The sequence below is a fragment of the Mixophyes fleayi genome, chromosome 1, assembly GCF_038048845.1.
Source record: "Mixophyes fleayi isolate aMixFle1 chromosome 1, aMixFle1.hap1, whole genome shotgun sequence".
Lineage (NCBI taxonomy): Eukaryota > Metazoa > Chordata > Amphibia > Anura > Limnodynastidae > Mixophyes > Mixophyes fleayi.
Genome location: NC_134402.1, coordinates 270,727,097 through 270,746,862, shown reverse-complemented (window position 1 = coordinate 270,746,862; position 19,766 = coordinate 270,727,097). Strand labels below are relative to the sequence as shown.

Sequence of the window (19,766 nt, the reverse complement as noted above, 5' to 3'; positions counted from 1 at the left end):
TGCAGCACTGCTGGTACAATGTGCGGGGAATAGTGCGGAGACCAGATATAAGGGTCTCAAACCTGCTTTGGCTCTAATCTTGTTCTTCATTCTACATTTGAGGACACACTTTTGTTTTAATGAAGAGTCCATGCATTTTTACATATAGCCACTAGATGGAGCTCACACTGAACAGTATACACAATGCACTGATGATTCCTTGAAAGTAAATTGATTTTCCAGCTGAGCACATCCAACTTTCTCATCCTTACCATCCAATTGCCAGTCCTAAGGGAGAAATTAAAGCAGCAACAGCAAGAACAGCATCACATCTGGCTGTGTATCGCAGGCACAGCATCATTACTAAAGAGCTCCCCTGACACCATAAAAGTAAATACCTAGAACTGGAATGCAATAATCTGCTCTACTATGAAAGGCTTCAAATCATTTCTTTTTCATCTCATTGGGAGCTTAATGGTAGGTGCATGTATTATACTGAAACTGTACATTATATGTTGTAAATAGATTCAAACTTTTAAATATAAATAAACACAAACTCAAATTGCCAACTTGTTGAAAAACATAAACAAGTGACACAAAACTAATACCTAAAGTATGCTATTATTAGGTTTTAGAATGTTTGTGCATATCAGACTTGTCTAATTGTGTTTGGTATTTTTATGCTTACTCCATGTATATCTCCAATATATATTTACAGCTTTGGATTTTCACTTGTTCTAACATCCAGATATAGCAGACTACCATTTTGCTGACAAATAACCCAAATTGTCTCATTTAATGCAAAATGCTACACGTTTGTCTTGGACTTGCTGTCAGTGAAAACACTGATTATTGCAACAAATTATCCTATAATACACCAAAGGGAGCAATGATGTCTGCTACATCTGCAAATATTGGATTTGTGATTCATTTTCAAAACAGATTTTATCTGCATTTTAAAAACAACAGATTCTATCTTTATTTTAGATTAAAAAAACTGTGTTTGGTATTTACTTTAGATGTTTATGTTCGAAGCAGCTGAAGGATGGCATGACTTGGATAATACGGAATACGACTGCTGGCCACTGGAGAAACCTGATGAAGTAAATATGTTAGACTGCGGAGGTAAGGCTGCCATACTGATGCTGGAGAAAATAAAAGAGGGTTGTTGTAATGTGTGCAAAGTTTTACAGGATAAACTACAAAAGCCTTTGTATTAGAGGAATGCACTTGTCTACCTAGCCATTTGTAGGTTTATTCCCACATCCTGGAGCTGGAACTGGCAAAGGAAAATCAGTTTGCGCTTACTCCTGCGGCATTGTGGGTCTGAATGGAAATGCGCTTTGTGGAAAGGACAAAATGTTATTTGAAGTCCTAACTACTGCCAATTCGACACCATTTCTTTCATTCATTTAAGCTTTTAATTTTTTCACTTAAATTAATGCTTGGTTTAGTCACCTTTGTTTATTTTTATCTTAAATGAATCCCGAGAGTGAAGCATCATCAGGACTATTGTTATTACATGTGTCACTTTTCTGTGTTAAATGATTTTATTAACTTGGTAGCAATTTGCCTTGAAATGGTGCACGTGGAAGGTACATAAGGCATCTAATTAATAGGATCTCCTTCGTAGAGTGCAGCAAAAGCAGAACAGTCACCTAAACCAGGGGTCAGGGAACCTTTTTACCTTTAACCCCAAAATATATTTAGATACGCCGACATTACCCCCTTAATTTGAAAGGAAGGAAATAATATATTATTGATTATTGTAATTCCATACTTTTGTTCCCCCTTCTCTTACTTCCCTCACCCTATGTGCCTCCATAGTTTTGTTCCCCCATCTCTTACTTCCCTCACCCTATGTGCCTCCATAGTTTTGTTCCCCCATCTCTTACTTCCCTCACCCTATGTGCCTCCATAGTTTTGTTCCATGTCTCTTATTTCCCTCACCCTATGTGCCTCTGTTATTTTACTTACTTTTTCTCTTCTTTTTTATTCTTATCTGTTATTCTTGTCTTGTTTTCTTCTGCCGCTGCACCTCTCTGCTCCTCACTGAAAATGGCGTTGGGCCACCCGACATTCAGTGGGAGAGAGGAGGAGAGGAGACTGCCGGGAGCCGCTGCGCGGTCATGTGATTGAAAAAAAAAATCACATGACAGCCAGCAGTGTGTCTCGGCAGCATTACCCCCTGGAAATTCATTTTTAACCCAGGTTCCCTGACCACTGACCTAAACACTCTCTTTCTCTCCCCTCTTTATTTCATTTCATATATAATTTAATGATATTATACCCTAAAAATGAAATAGTCTTTTTTTCATGTGGGCCTATATAAGCATGCACGGTTATGCACCAATCATGCACGTCGCAAGGAATGCCCCCAATCCAACCAGCAACTCTCCTTTCCAAGGTGGGAAATTTGAAAGCACCATCTTGGGCCACAAATTAATGTGCTACCCCATACAAACAGGGGCATTTACATAAGCGTGTGTAGTCACAAAACAGCGTTTGCAATTTGTAAGTGTGATTTAATATGTATTACTACAAAATGTACATCATTTGTAGAACACCATTTTAGCTGAAAAATTAAGCAATAGAATGATTGACCTAGTTTTACATTGTTTCCAAAATCTGGTTTCTAGATTTGAAACATAGGTCTTGAAATATTAGTGGTTAATACTGTGGAAAAGCAAACATTTTCTAGATCATTTTAATTTGCAATTAGGTTTAAAACTATTGTCACGGGGCTTGTTTTGATTTTTCTTCCCTTTTACCTGCATTTTTTTCTCGGTTACATTTGGTCTTAGGACTGTGATTGCCGTTGGTCAGCTTTCTGTTCTGATTCCTTATATAGCCTCAGTCAGCTAGAAGCTTCATGAACAATCAGAGAGCAAGACAGAAAATTTTTTGTTTTAGAGTGACTGTAAGCTAGTGTGATTTGTCTTATATTTCTAAGGTTATGGTATTATTACTGCATAGCACAATTCCACAATATTGTACATTAGGGAGAAAATGGTAGTGGTGAACTAGAGCTAAACAGAACAGTCATAATATATTGACAAGTATGAAGATGTAATTATAGTGATGAAGCAATTTCAGTCTAATATGAGCATTGTTGACATAATATCAGACATAACCTGTTTTATGAGAGGGACATCTGAGAGAGAGAGGTCTGACCCAGTATTTCTCATTTTACTTTTGATTAACTTAGACTCAGCTAATAAACTCACATAAATTAAAGTTCTATCCCAAATAATTAGTACAGCATAACGGCATCATGTCAATAAGTAAATGGGAATTACTAGATCAGACAAATGTCTCCCTATTGAAATTGCAAGCAGACTCACAATGGATGCAAAACGTTGGGAATTCCCAAAATTATTAGGCAGATGCAAGTTTTCAGGAAAAGTCTCCGTGTAGAAGATAAGCTAAACAGTTTCTTATGGTTCGTACTTTGGTTTCAGGCGTTTCAAAGAAAAAGAAAAATGTGAAAGGAAAGTTAATTCATTAGAAATTATTCAACATGTGTTTATTTATACACTTAATTTAAAATGTTCTTTTTGAAAGACATTTGACTCACAATTTTATTTCTTTTTTTTAAACTGAATGAGCACAAACAACCCCAAAAACATTTCAAACTGATAACCAACTTGTGTTATTGATCTTTATTAAAATATGTATTCAATGTATTTTTTAACCTAACTAGCCTTCTCATATCTGAGCACAATTCAGCATGGCTTTGCAATGATGTTAGCATGATGTTATTGTATCAAACGGCGCATTGTGTGGTGGTTATAATCTGCCAGAGATCGACATCAATGGCCATTGGTTTAGTGCTCCAAACCGCCTCATTTACTAAAGAGCAATTTTAGGGTTGAAATGAGCGCTTCTGGTGGTGTGTGGCAGTTTAAAAACACCTAAACCCCTGTCGGTTTAGTCAAAACCACCACAAAACCAACAGAAAAAAGGCAGTTTATTTTATACCTGCTTCTGATAGGCTTCAGATTGGCTAATTAGCTCAAACTGTTCAAGCTATGTTGCTGTTCATAACATAAGAAGAGGCATCGGTGCTTTATGAATTATCATGGCAATCATTATTTAATGATTATGGGGACAAAATTAATTAATAATTAACTTATGGGAGCAATTTTTAATTCTGCTGTAGAGAAACACTTTTAAAATGAGCGATGTAAAAGTGGTACTTGTTCATTGAGTACATAGAGAGAGACAGACATATCATCCAATCCAGTTGCTCTCGACTGGACTAACTTACATTACAGAATATGTGCTTCAACTTAGCTTCTATTTTCTATAGGACTAGAGATGGCGTGGGTGCAAAGGCCTCCGGCAAGAGCGTACAGCGGTGAAACATTTGATGTCACTTACTCTATTTCTACTTCTGATGACTTTTATAAGTATGCAGTCAAACATGGAATCCTTGTACACAGGTAGAAATCTTCACTATGCTTCCTTAGCCACATAGTTTGAACTGAAATAACCTAAATTTATTATACACCCTACAAAATAGATATTCATGTTACAATGAGATCTGCTTATAACTGAATCTATTGAAATATATACATTTTCTGTATTCAAAGCTGAGAAACAAATTCACCTTAATTGCAGTATCGCTACATAACAAGCATTTATTGTTGCAATCTGATATTTATTGATAATGTTACATAAGATAAGGTTACCCATGTATAAGGGTCACTAATATGAAGCAGTAATTTGCTTGGAAAACAGTTGCTAGATCTCTGTTTAATGGAATAAGAAAGAAAACTACCATATTTGAGAAATAACATAAAAGTAAATCCAAGCATTAGCAATGATATATGCTTCTAAACTGACAGTCTGTCGGAGTGTATGGATACACTGAATTTTAATTAAAATGCTATATCAAAATGTCTCTCATCTATTAATACTTAAATAAACTAACTTTGCATAGGTTACTGCTCTCCTATGGGGGATTAAATTAAATGTAAATGCTGCTTACAATATACTATTTCCACTTAATTGGTCATAATAGCAAACATTGATTTGTTAGTTTTAAATAAAGCAGCTTTATAATAAACACAGCTAAAGGGTTTTATGAATCCAATTATTCATTTGCAAAACACTTATGTACATATTTCTGAAAACTGGTACACAGAAAAAAAGATGCTGGAACTGATAGCGGACAATCAGATTCTGTCATTTTTCTCAAGCAGTTTAGAAAACAAAAGCAAGCATCTTATTGGTTGTCGTTGGATATGTTTTATGTGCACCAGTTTTCAGAAACGTCTTTCTTAATGGTAAAGTAATATTGATGGATTAAGTAACGCTAGAAGTACAGAGGTCAATGGTATGATTTCTTTCTGGTCGTGACTAAGAGATGCTGAGGCTGCTAAAAGATTTTGCGAGGAACAAGAATGCCCTGGAAGCTGGAAAGATGCAAATGAGGAAAACTGCTGTGTCCATCATGCCAACATCCACTCCTGTCCCATATCCTTCATGGTAAGTACAAATGCTGCAGTGTGCAGAGTAAAATGGGCATTTGTAAAAGTAATGTCCACCTTGCGTTTGGACCAATTACCACCACACCATCAGTGTTTGAAACCTTTTTACAATATATATATATATATATATATATATATATATATATATATATATATAAACAGAAACAGACATAGATCCTCTGCACTCACCATGTACAGACTGGGGTGCAAGAGGGGGTTGCCCACATTGTATAGACAAAAAAACAGGGATACTCTGACCAGATTGGGAAGACTTTGGCGTGAGTTGGTCAGCTTAAACATATATTGCAATATGTGGAACTAACATTCCCTGTTTTTAATATAGAACAGTATTTAGTACAGCATTAATTATGTGTTTGGAGAGTGCAGAGTATCCCTGTTTTTATATATATATATATATATATATATATATATATATATATATACAAGTTAACCCGTGCATGATACTCATGCATTCTAGTCAAATCAAGCTACTTAAGGTGTTAAAAAGGTTCTTGTCATGCATTTGGGCCATAGCCCAGGCCTCAACCACCAACCACTCCCCACTGTCACCCCCGGCAACCACCAACCACTCCCAACTGTCACTTCTCCTTCAAGAAATATATATATATTTTTTTAAAATCTTTATAAACACTTTTAACAATTAACAAATTAAATTAACAAATTAAAAACATCTTAGTATACCAAATTTCAGCCCTTTCTGAATTTTTTTTTCCACACACACTAAGAATTTAGTAGGTCAGTGTATAACTCCGCCCAGCAGGTGGCGCTGCAGCTTGGTTTTATTTTTTCCACACACACGCCACTAGACATTTATACTATATATATATATATATATATATATATATATATATATATGAAAAACTTAATAAAGCAGCTTTCTTCAATGTTTAACAAATAACATGTTACATAATATCTTTATGCCCATAAAGCCACATAATAGGTAGGCTGAAGCCAAATATTAGCCTGCACTGTAAACCATCTGGGGTTGCTTATATAGTAAAAAGAAAACTAGCAGTAATTTTGTTTGTCTGCTAATGATATAATAAAAAAGGAAGAGAAAGGGGCTGTTAGCCTTCAGATTATATTACATTTTCAAACTCATTTGAGACATGTAACTGAAATCTCTAGCCCATAAGTAGATAGGCTAGAAACAACCTTAATATGTGCTTATTTTTGCAACAAAAATGAGCAGTGCCGCCAATAAAGTTGCAAACCATGTTATAATGAACTATAATTAACTGAGGATATGATTGTTTTCTCCTAATCAGTGTGACTTTCATTTTCCTTTCTGTAATTGTAGTCATTTGAAATATTTTGCAAACTACTTTCTTCTCTTCCCAACAAGTAATTGTTTAATATTTAAGATCTTTGGGAGCTATTAGCACTACCATAATACCTTGTCATAATTTTCTTTCTGAACTCCTTGTAATTTGAGTGGTTCTTTTGGTTTATTTTAGGTTTTCTACTGTAACATGTTTATATTCTGTCATTTAATATGTTCTATGTATGGCTTGACTCATTAGCAATATTACATTATTTTGAATCTGGTGAACTTGTTAAGAGTAAATTTTTTATACTCTTATCATTTTTCCTTTATTTTATTATTTTCATAGTAAGATTTATCAATGTGTCTTGATTTGATCAATACAGGGAAAAGGTGGCATTTGTGGTCCTTGGATACCAGACGATGGACAGATATTCACACATACCTTATCCACCTCTGGAAAAATGACACAAGAGAACTGGACTGCTAAGGTATCATGTTGGAGAATAAATATTTTATTTCATTTTTAAATATGAATTTCATATATTTAGTTCCTATAACTGCCTGTAAACTTCTCAAATACAACTATGCATGAAGAGTGTACTAAAGGCACTTAATATAATGTATAGTGAATACCTTAGGTCCTTATGTGTCAATGACACAGTAGAGTTAGTTGTAGTATTGTACAGAGGTGACTATGATTCAGGAACCACACAGCATGGACGTTCTAGATTGTATAAACATATAGTAAAATACAGGCTCAATTGAACAAGTTTATTGTAATAAGATAAAGAGGTGGAGCAGGTGCATTCTCTGGGGTGTTTCTTGCCATGCACAGCAACTCCCTCCACATAAGGACTTGAATTATTTACCAGGTCGAAGTACAGCAGGAGACTGGGCTAGAAAAAAGGGACAGAGGAAATAACAGTGAGCACGTGGCTGTATTTTTTAAGGTCTTGTGACCATTCGGGAACATGGGCATATAAGCAGAGGCAGGCTAGGCTAGGGTCAGTCCCATAGTGGGCTACCTTGGGCTGGGTCACTGGGCCACCTGCATTTTTTTCCTTTAAAATGTTCCTAATAGGTTGCAGAGTCAAATAAATTTGCCTGCCCTCCTCTCCATATTAGTAGAGGGTATTTATTTTACAATTTATATTTGTATCTTAATCTATTACATATCTTAATAATTCAAAAGAAAGTCTTAATTTATCATTTGTGAAGTTACAATTATTTCTTATTTTTTGTTTTCTTTTACTCCTAGGTTGTCTTAGTCCATGCTGGTATGACTTCCTTAATCGCCCATATTAGGGTTGGCAAAATGCAAGTTGCACTGGAAGCTAAAACCTTGGTGGTGCCAGTAGTAGGTATGTTATAAATGGACTTCCCACTCTCTATATTTTCTATTTAGGAGTGTAATAGGTACAGGGCCGGATTTACCGCTAGGCAACCTAGGCACCTGCCTAGGGCCTAGCGGCTCTCGGGGGGCACAGCTGGGGGGGACAGGAGTAATTTTTTAAAAAATGAAAAAAAAAAAAATTCGGCCCTCCCCCGACTCGCGGCAAACCCCCCCCCCCCCCCCCGCGACTCGTGCGGGGGGGGGTGCCGCGAATCGGGTCCCGGCAGCCTCTTCTCCTCTCAGTGTCTCAGTGATAGAGAGAGGAGGAGAGGCTGCCGGGACCCGACGAGCGATCACGTGACTCTTTCTTTCTTTTTTTTTTTTTTTCTTTACATCTGGACTGCCGGAGGAGGAGCAGCGCGCAATAGAAAGGTAAGTAAAACACAGAAGTGGTGATGGTGAAGGGGCACAGAAGTGGTGATGGTGAAGGGGCACAGAGGTAGTGAAGGGGCACAGAAGTGGTGATGGTGATTGGCACAGAAGTGGTGATGGTGAAGGGCACAGAGATGGTGATTGGCACAGAAGTGGTGATGGTGGTTGGCACAGAAGTGGTGATGGGCACAGAGGTGGTGATGGTGAAGAGGCACAGAGGTGGTGATGGGCACAGAGGTGGTGATGGTGAAGGGCACAGAGGTGGTGATGGTGATTGGCACAGAAGTGGTGATGGTGAAGGGCACAGAGGTGGTAATGGGCACAGAGGTGGTGATGGTGATTGGCACATTGGTGGTTGTGGTGATTGGCACAGAGGTGGGGATGGTGATGGGCACAGAGGTGAGGGGGAAAGGGCACATGTGATATTGTGAAGGGGCAAAAGTGACAATGAAGGGGCACAGTGTGATGATAGAGGGACAAAAGTGACAAGAGCACATACTTGGATTTATGCGTATTATTTTTGCAAACAACTTAAGTAAGTATTTCTGCCCTGACTTCAATATTTATTATGTTGTTTTGACCCAACTACTTAAAAAAACGGGACTGCTTGGTAATTATTTAGGGGTGCCTTTTTCTGCAGCAGGGTGGCCTTGCTTTTTTCACATGTTAGGTACGCCCCCAAAGATGCAAGCCACGCCCTCACCTCCTTTGGCGGCGTGCCGCCGCTGCGCGGCGGCACATGCTTTCATATCTACGTAACTATAGGGGTATATGGTAGGCTGCAAAAATATAGTGCTATGGATTGTTTCAGGGAGGGGGCCCAAAAACAGTGTCCTGCCTAGGGCCCTATGAGGTCTAAATCCGGCTCTGAATAGGTACTATAAGCACCATACCCAGGCTAGTTGTTCTCTTTGCCTTTAGTAGCCGGATGCACAGAGGGTCTACAAACTCCTAATAAAGCAACATATTTTATATAACACAAATAGGTTATATATTATTTAAGTCTAATATATATATATATATATATATATATATATATAGAGAGAGAGAGAGAGAGAGAGAGAGAGAGAGAGAGAGAGAGAGAGAGAGAGAGAGTTATTGTATTAGTCAGGTTAAGATATAACTAGCAGGTGATTACCAATGCACCAATGAGCAATACAGAGAATTGTAGTTTCACTGATAACTGGTGAGATAACATGACTTAAGTTTTTCTAACAATTTCTGTTGGTAACTGGTTCGATTGCAGAATAACTACGGAATCCTCTGTAATTAGTTTGAGATCTACAATGACTGTAACTAAGTGTTTGTGTTCTCTTCCAGTGTGTGGCAATGGTGTGTGTGAAGAAGAAGAGGTTTGTGCTATTTGTCCAGCTGACTGTGGGGAATGCACACTCCCAACTGATTCTCGAATGGCGATTGCTATCCCTGTGGCAGTGATAATTGCAGGCTTTATTTTGTCTGGGGTGGTAAATTCACAGCTCATATTCAACGTATATATTATTGATTTGTTACAATTCAAACAAGATAAGCCAGGGACACTCAATCTATAGGTCATGACACCCAAAAGTGGATTCCCATTGGAGATATGGCGGGTTTCTGTGATTCATTTTAGTTCCCAAAATCAAATCATTTTGGATAATTGAATAGTGTTTTGTACAAGCAATAAAGTAGAACAAGCATTATATTTAACGTGTAGCCATCAGCAATTAAAATACAATACAATGACAGTAGAAAGTATTGACCACTTTGACCCATTTTTCATAATTTGTTTTCTTACATCATGGAATCAAAATGGATTTATTTAGGCGTTCTTATCACAGATCAAAACAAAATACTCTGTAAGTCAAATAAAAAACAGACAATAAATAATTACATAACCATTCACCCACTTGTTTTAATACTTGATATAAACACCTTTAGCTGCAACTACAGCTGTGGCTCTCTTTGTTAAGTCTCTACCAACGGTAGAGACTGGACACTAGTAGACACTACCACTTCTGGATACTGCATCTTTCACCTATTCTTCTTGGCAATACTGCTTCAGCTCCATCAGGTTAAATGGCAATTATTGGTTAAAAACATTTTTCAGATCATTCCACAGATTCTGGATGGGATTGAGTTTATTCTTTGGCTGGGCTGCTCCAAGCCTTTTTTATTTAAAAAACTGCAACTTCACAATAGATGTATACTTTAGACCAGCGGTGTGCAATAGGCAGCCCGCCAAGCCTTTTCTTGCAGCCCCCATTTGACTGGTGCCGATCTTATTAGAACAGAGACAGCCGACTTCCACTTCACGTGACCTCCCCTGCACAGTGCAGGGAAGTCACGCTGCATATCCGGAGAAGGACGGAGTGCACTGTGCACTCCCTTCTTCCTCTGTGCGCCCACTTTGAAGGTCACTCCTGAAAAGTTCGAGATCTCTTGCAGACTTCAGTTGGTTTTCCCCCAAGAGTTGCCTACATCCAAGAGTTACCTACATCTTGCTCCACCCATTTTGCCCTCTATTTTGGCAAGTTTTCCCGTCACTAAAGGAGAGAAGCCTCGCCATAGAATTATGTTCCTGCACCATGCTTTAGAGTAGGGATAGTACTCTTTGGATGGTACGCAGTGTTAGCATGGTGCCAAATAGCCTAGCATTGAGGCCACAAGGTCCAATCTTCTCAGAATATTCCTCCACTTATATGTGGGTCTCTCACATGCTTTCTAGCAAACTGTATGGAGTAAATTTATCAAGCTGCTTGTTTCAAAAAGTGGAGATGGCGCTGTCAGATTCTGTCATTTTGTAGAATGTACTAAAAAATTATAACTAGAATCTGATTGGTTGCTAGAGCCAACATCTCAACTTTTCAAACCCGCAGCTTGATAAATTTATACCTCTGTGAGATTTCATGTACGTCTTTTTCATTAATGGCTTTCTGCAGTTTTGTGAAGTGCATGACCTATTCTTGCCTCTTGAAGAGTTTCTTCCATCTCTATCATGGCAACAGTCAGAGTTGTCATGCGCCACTAGGTGGCTTCCCTAATAAATACCCTACTCACACAGGCCCTCACTTTTTCTGACCTGCTCTAGACAAATTCAATGTTGTGCCATATTTTTACCATTTCTTTATAACGAGCTTGACAGTTTTTACATCCTTCCATTTTCAGATAGGTTTTTTTGTTTTTTTTCAATTGTAATACATTATTTGTACACAGGTAATCAATTAATTAATTAACGTGACCTCTGAAGACAATTAAGACAAACCATGAGAATGTTTTTTATTTTATATTATAAAGTATTTTGGTGGGTTAGTGTGATAGGATGGACCTCCTATGCAACCCTGTCGTGTTGCTGGGGCCTGCCTTGCCACTGTCCCCTTTCTTTATCCCAAACACACCCCCTCTAAACGCTATAAGGGGTGCTGTGCTGCTACAACCAGGCTACTTCACCTGCAACTGGATCCGCTTCATTCTGGGTACACACTTGCTGCTAGAGCACCCCCTTGCTGGACTTTTGGGTTTGTACCTCTGACCTCTTTCTTAAAATCAGGGTTTCTGTGGATGGATCCCCCTGGCCTCTCTCAATGGCCAGAGCTGCATGGTAGCTCCCCTTCCCAAGACTAGGACTACCGAAACAGGTCAAGAGGTCCCCAGACTCTGAGGCCCTAGAGTAATTCGATAAGCAACAGGAGGTGTGGCAGGTAGCATTCCCAGGCCCCCCCACTGAAGTTACAAATACCCATAACATATGTTTCAGAGTGCCATTGAACAGCTCGCATAGTCCAGAGATACTGAACCAGGTTACTCATGAGCTGCATCCCTTGATCAGTTAGGATCCCGCTGGGAAGTTCTACTCTGCTAAAGATCCTAGCAGTGCGTCCACTGCCTTTTTCACAGTTATGAAGGACAGAGCTATGGCCTCTTGGCACCTTGTGGTGTTATCCACCACAGGGAGGATGTATCTCTTCCTCGATCTATTGGGCACAAGTAGTGGACCTACTATATCCACAGCCACCCACTGGAACGGTTCCCTGACTATTGCCAAGGACCTGAGCGAAGCACGTACACTTGGGCGTCCAAGCCGTTGGCACACATAACTTATAGTCGGCTCGGACGTCATTCGACATTCCAGGCTATCTAAGTCCTTTCTGAGGTGTTTCTGTGATTCCCGTATGAGTCCATACACTGTCCATACCAGCATTAATACCACATCATTTACAAGGTGACCATTTAGACTGTACTATTATTGTCACCCATCCACCTATATATGATTAACACCTATTACTTTGGAGTATTCACCTGTCCAAAACATAACCACTACAATATTTTTCAAACATATAGCATTGAACAATGGGAATTTTTAACTGCATTGTTATTAGGGATTACAGTGGAGGTGTATAATATATCAGACATTTGTATATATTATTGGATAAAATAGTAATTGTTACTGAGAGGCTCAAGGTAGTGTGGCCAGTAAAAAGTAATTTCTGTCATATATAGCTAAGGTTTTTATACGGATTATGCCACTCTGTAGCAGCAAGATCAAAATTAGGTATATGCCCTAGAATTTGTCTGACACTCGTAATTAAAATATTGTTTTCTATTTTTGTATTGCTTATTTGATATAGGGGTTTCAGTACCAACGGCAAAAAATGTTTTGGGATGAAAGTTGGATCATCAAGTATAGTGAAATAAAACAAGGTATGAAATCAATGAGTTCTGATGGTTATTGCTGTTTAGTGATTTTGAACACACTATCTATTTGTAAGTTATAAGTCTGTATACAACTGTTTTACCATCATAGATTACAGATGTTCAGTTGGTGACCAACGTGTAAACTCATAAAATAAGAACACTTTCAATTAGGAACATAGGCATACAGAAAGGGTCTGCCAGGTGTGCCCAGGCATACCTCAATCATGTAAATAGAGCATACGCTCTGCATATGTTTTATTGCTATATGGGGCAGATTCAACTCTCATATTATACCACACAGTAATGCCCCCAATTTCATATATACACGCATATTATGATTAAACACATAAGGGCAGATTCAATTAGCAAAAATCAGCTGAGAAATTACCATAGTAACGGTAATAATGCACAGCCGCGTTGTTCTAAAGAACAACACGGCTAATTGAATCTGCCCCTATGTGTTTAATCATAATATGCGTGTATATATGAAATTGGGAGCACTACTGTGTGACAGAATATGAACTAGGGGGCACTATGGTTTTGGATAATATAAGTTGCGTTACTACTGTGTGGCATACTAAACTGCGGCATTCCTGTTTGGCATAATATGAACTGGGGACACTTCTATTTGGCATAATATTAATTGGGGGCGTTACTGTGTATCCCCATAAACCAGTTATTCTGCAGACTAAGTATGGTTTCCTTTAATGCAAGTGTCTAAGCCTCCCTGTTTGTGAATCAGGGCCACTTGTATTGGAATTTATTCACTGTGGCACAGCAAACAGGACATTATTATGGAATCTAGGTGCAGATGCTAAATTTAATTCTCAAATCAAGGCAACTATTCCTCAATTTACCACATTGATAGGCTGTGCATCAAAAACAAATAATGGCTTCTACATCATATCAAGTTGTCCAAGTTTAATGGGCTTTTTAGGATACAAATGTGAAGGTCCTCCTGCTGGTCTGGTCTAAAACTGTACACAGTTCTTCTTGCCCCAGCTAGCGGATGGTTATGGGCAATAACAGACCAGAGGGCCTCCCGAATACACTGGTGTTTAACACAAGGGTGGGAAGGAATGGACACTAGTGAAATATTGGGTGGCAGGCCAGCTCAGTTTAAATAGTGTAAGGTTTATTACAATGTTTTCTCCAGCACATAAACATAACAGTTGTAGATACATTTTTGTTCTTAGCAGATGTAAAACATTTTTTTGGTTCAACTCACATACCTGGTAATACTGTGTACAGTAGTTTCACAGCATACGGTCGTAGTTCTTCATATGCGCAGGCACACAGCTGGCATGTGTCAGAGATTTTTGCACTTCTTCCCTCCTGCCATCCAAATATCCAGGGACTCTCCTCCATACATACGATCCATCCCCTACACCAGGAACCCTCTTCCACAACTTACAGCCACGCTGCTAAAACACAGCAATTCCCTTCCCCTTACGGCATGAGGGAACTTGCAAGGGGGCTCTTCTCCTGCTGTTGTACAGACCATAAACCCAAATTTCCAGGGATCTTGACTATAATAATGCTGGTAACTACGAGAGTGAATGCTTCAAGACTGCTCTGGGCTTAAAACTTTTTCCACATTCCATGTCTTTTATGTGGGACTTATATCTGAGGACTTTTTCTGGAGTATTTACCTTACTCCCCGAGACTCTTCCACCACGCACACACTACTCTGCTTGCAGGAGCTATAACCAGTTAATATGTGGTACCTACCCATAATTTATGCCCTTTTTCTGGGGTGCCTTTGAAGGTGGGGATCACCTGCTTGCCCTTTTCTAGGGCTTGCATGTTTCATGGGGCCCCTGGCTGCTAGTGATGAAGGGACCTCTACTTTGGGGACACACCCTCTGATGCCTCCTGACCATATTTACCTCTCCAGACACTCTTCGTAAACCTCTCTGCAGTCTCCGCGTACTTCTTTATCGCCAGGGTTTTCTCTCAGTGATGGGTTTAGTTTGGTGAAATGAGGGTGTTCTGTGTAAAGTATGGATAGACAAATCGGTGCACCTGGTTTTCTAAGCAGTGCAAAAATTGCGTTTTAATTTTGCGGAGCAAGAATATTACAATGTGAAGGAATTGAAGTGTAGAATTGAAGTCTGCACTAGCTTTAAGCTGGTGTAGATCAGGTCTAGTCGTATACTTGTAACTCAGAGGCAAAATTTGCCCAATGTACTCTAAACCAAATCTTCAAGCACCCAAACGTTCAAGATGAAGTCAAGATAATCCCAATGTCTTTTTGCTCTCATGAGAAAAATGTAAAGGTTCTATTTTAATGATAGGGATGGTTCTAAAATGTTAAGTGGTTGGACAAATGATATATACAATTTTGCACAGCGCGTCTATTCAGACTCCACCTCTCCACACCTAGGCACACTGCTACTTTGCAAAAGCATCTGCCGAGAACAGAGAGTAGGTGTACACCTTGATGTGTGCTGGGCAGACCATGAGGCATACTGATGCAAAACCAAGGCATGTTGCACGACGGATTCATGTACTTCGTATGCCAAGTACACAAAACAGTGAGGAAAACATTAGCTTGAAATGTAATTGTTATAATTTGCTTCACAGAACATAATCCTATTGTTTAATAGGATAGTGGTGTAATACAAATAGCTAAAACCTCAACATTTAAGTTTTTATTTTTTAATGGTTTACTTCTCAAAGTTTGGATGACAATGAGGAATAAGGTCTCTTTTTCAAATCTGTTACTTCTCCTTAGGGTGTCGGGAATATTTCCTAGGCAGGAAAAATTGACTTCTAACTGCTAGTGGTGATTCTAAAGTTCTGATTAAGTACATTAATTGGATCTGGGAAAAGTAAGGTTGGGTTCTCACCTCCCTCTTACAGACTATAGCTTAAGAGATAAATAATTTGGACGCCCCAGGGCACCTGGAAGACAGGTCACTCAGAAATCTTTTTAGACTGACTAGATTCACACAGGCTTATACCAATTTTACTGAAGGTCAGGTCGTACATTACATCATAGCTCAGAGGCGATCACACAAATCAAATCAACCACACATTAATCCAGGGAGACCTTGCCTTGTATATGTAGGCACTCTAATCCTGTATACACTGTTTGGCCTGCTATGAAATGTTTGTTTCACTCACACAAATGTCATAGTGGGACACATACAAAACTAACAATTTACCTCTCACGGTCAGGGTTTACTAATGACACAGCCAATGTAAATAACTAAATACCCTTCAGGAATCTTTCACTGATATTTCAGTATATCTCTTGTTGTGTAGTGCGAGCAAGCACAAAAAAACAAAACGGATTAAGAAACTGCAGGATTTAAAGAATGACATAATCTTTGTAAGAGCTCTTATGCAAAGTTGTTTCAAGATTGGATTCCTATCTTCAGATCATTCCACAGATCGGAACACTACAGGAAGCACACTCCAAGCTGCCAGCACCTCCAATGCCAGTTGTATCACTACCCTGAGCTCCTGCACTGCGGCTGTCAGCACATCCAGAAAGCAATTCTTCACCAAGACTGGCAGATAGTACGTCCTTATCAATCTTATTTTCCTCTCTCTAATTCAATTGAAACCCCTTTCTTTGATGCACAGTCATCTGTCTTATTAAATCTACTTTAAAGTACTCTTCTTTCCATGCAGGATTATCCTAATAACATCTAAGTAATGTATTTAACTTTAAGTAAGTGTACACCGGGAATAAAATAGATAAAAAAAAACAAGTAAATAGTATCAAAATGAACATAAAAATGTAAATACATAAATGTGGCTAAATTAAAGTCACATAAACCCTGTTTTTTTATTTTACTTTCCTTTTGTAGCTGTCTAATGTAAATGTTAGGACAGAGAGCTATAGTATATAGCATATACTTTTTGCAGGATTCTATAACCTTTTACATCGGTTTGCGGAGTGTACAGCTCAGTAGAGTGCAGATGTCTTGGACTCTGTCCCCTAATCCCTTATCATTTACCAAAGACATTTTGTCAACTTCTTTTGTGTGTGATAATACCCTAACAATACAATGGCTTGCGGGTGTTATGTGACACTATTGGCATGGCAGGTCTGAAAATATGACAAAGAGGAGGCAAAGGGTAAGCGCTTAAAAGCCCCTAATTAGGCTCATCCCCTGCACAGAGAGATTTTGTAAAAGTATGTTTATCTTATGACTTCACTTTTTCAAGACACAATTAAGTAAATACATTTTTTAAAGTCATAGCTCCAATGGAATTTGTTTCATTCAGTTCTGCCAGTAGCAAAACGTTACAAAAGCAAAATTATATAGCCAACGCTATATGTAAATTCGTATAAAGAACTAACATATTGTGCAGGACTAGGCAGTTTTTGGAGTGTTAGCTACATGCACACTGGCGCAGTTTGGGCAATACTTGAAAAGGGCTAAACCTGGTCCTTGTACTCCTTAAAATCTAGATGGATCAGGGCTATTGATACTGCAGTGTCAGCTCCAGGATAACAAGAAATTTATCATTATTAGTAATATAATATTGTAATATTATACAAGTGTATAATTTACATTACAGATATTCCTAGTCAGGGCACGTTTGTGTTTCCTCACTCTCACTTGGTACTATTATACGTAACATGAATGTTCTAACAAGTTGGACTAACAGCAAATGTCATATTAGGAAAGTTATCTCTCTGAATTAATGTGGAAGTTACGATGTGTTTCTGTCTTTTAGATATCTATATTTACTATAGTTATGTTTTATCACTAATTCTAAATCCAAGTTTAGATACTGTATATCTGTATATACTAGAACAACAATGCAGTCTACATTATACGTAAAAAAAAAGCCTATTTTATAACCTAGATCAATCATAAGGTAGGAGTGACAATGAAATGAACAAGTACAGGAAGTCTGTAGAATTGATTTACTGCATGTGTTTATGTAGTCTTTCACCATCTATCACCACCTTTGTTAGCTGACATATTATTTCACTGTACGCAGTCCAGTCCATCCCAAATGCCACAGTATAATGATGCAGAAATCTAATAGCTCTACATCTGCTGTCAATCTATTGGCTCTCACTAATGTTTAAAATAAAATACAAAAGTACAGTATTCACTCAACACTGAATCATTCAACACTGTAGTTTCTCTATTCACCGTATCTCTGTCATTAAACAGTGTAGCTCCATTATTCAACACTTTAGCTCTGACACTCACTCAACAATGCATCTCCAGTAGTACACACCACTATAGTATATACACACTACTACTAGTGTGTATGTACTACTACTACTACTACTACTACTACTATTATCTGCACAGAACAGTTGCTAAAGCAGTTGATTGGCCAACCAGTACAGACATATAATCAGCAGCAGTGATAACTGGTGCAGACAAATGAAGTATTTTCAAAGTTTTGCTAGATTGTATGCTTGGAAAAACAACCTTACCAATGCAATAGAGGTGAGTAGCTGAGGATCTGCGGTGGTCCCAGGCATTGGACCCAGAGAGGTTTGTTGATATACTAAATTGGACTGATGTTCTCCTTTAACTCTAATATGTCATATTCCTTAACTGTAGGTAATGAGTGTCACACAGTTTTTTTTATTATTGTGACGTCTGCTAAACAAGTCATTTGCTACAACAAATGTACCAAGTAAAAATATACAACATACAGTATCACTGTTCTTTTATTTAGTGATGGCAGAATAGTAGCCATAAAGACAATCCCAAAGAAGACATTTACCCTAAGCAAAACAATAAGGAGGGAAGTAAAGCAAATACGGTAAGTGCACAATGTACATTTTGCTTTCTTACATTATGGAATAAAATGAATTTATTTGGGAATTCTTACCACTGATCAACACAAAATACTCTGAAATGTAAAATAAATAAAAACAACTGTAAAGTTTTTCATTTCAGATTGAAAAAACATAACAAATACAATTTCCCAATCAACTAAGATTGGTAAAACTGATTTACCTACTTTATGGAGCTCCTAAAATACATAAAACATTCATAGATAATGACTTTACATCACAGAAAGCATATGCATGCAAGGTGCTTAAACATTCCTTATATAACTCAATACAGCAGCTAACTTTGTCCAATATAAAGTGTCTGTTCAGTCACAGCTATATACTAGTACAGTCCTTGCTCGTTGATCTCAGTAGGCAACCTGGATGTATCAATCTATGCATGCCACACTGGACTGACAATACAATAAGTCCCCTTGGTGTCCTATGAGCTGAATGTAAGTTTGTTGCCAAATGACACTATTATGCAAAGATAGTACTTGCTGATTGTTGTTCAGAATCTCACTGGGTACCCAGTCTTTCAACGCTGCTGTCGGTTGTATCGGGTAAATTTGCGCCGCATGCTTTCCAAGGTGGAACGCACAGGTTCCGCCGTATATCCTGTGAAGTATGCGTGCCTCAACGCGTTTCGTCTGGGGTTCAGACTTTCTCAAGAGGATGATAAGCCAGGATCTCCCTTGGATGGTAATTAGTAGTATAGGCTCAAGTCTGATTGGCCTTTGAATATGCCATTTATCTGGATGTAACCAATCATGATTCTCTAAGTCTGGAGAAAATATA

The 19,766-nt window shown here is 38.3% G+C and overlaps 1 protein-coding gene and 1 long non-coding RNA gene across 2 annotated transcripts in view; both read left to right on the top strand.

Annotated features, from left to right (window-relative positions):
• Positions 1-368: 368 nt before the first annotated feature.
• The window catches only part of LOC142148858 (atrial natriuretic peptide receptor 2-like), an 88,362-nt gene continuing 68,964 nt past the window's right edge, over positions 369-19,766 (top strand). The window contains exons 1-7 of the mRNA XM_075204818.1: positions 369-456; positions 999-1,104; positions 4,292-4,424; positions 5,349-5,472; positions 7,146-7,250; positions 8,021-8,123; positions 9,848-10,055. Of these exons, the coding sequence (XP_075060919.1) occupies positions 409-456; positions 999-1,104; positions 4,292-4,424; positions 5,349-5,472; positions 7,146-7,250; positions 8,021-8,123; positions 9,848-10,055 (827 nt within the window). The 5' untranslated portion in view covers positions 369-408. The remainder of the gene's footprint in view (positions 457-998; positions 1,105-4,291; positions 4,425-5,348; positions 5,473-7,145; positions 7,251-8,020; positions 8,124-9,847; positions 10,056-19,766) is intronic.
• LOC142153605 (uncharacterized) lies at positions 12,954-18,956 on the top strand. Its single transcript, XR_012691546.1, has 3 exons — positions 12,954-13,207; positions 16,588-16,729; positions 18,869-18,956. It is a non-coding gene; the product is annotated as an uncharacterized LOC142153605 (long non-coding RNA).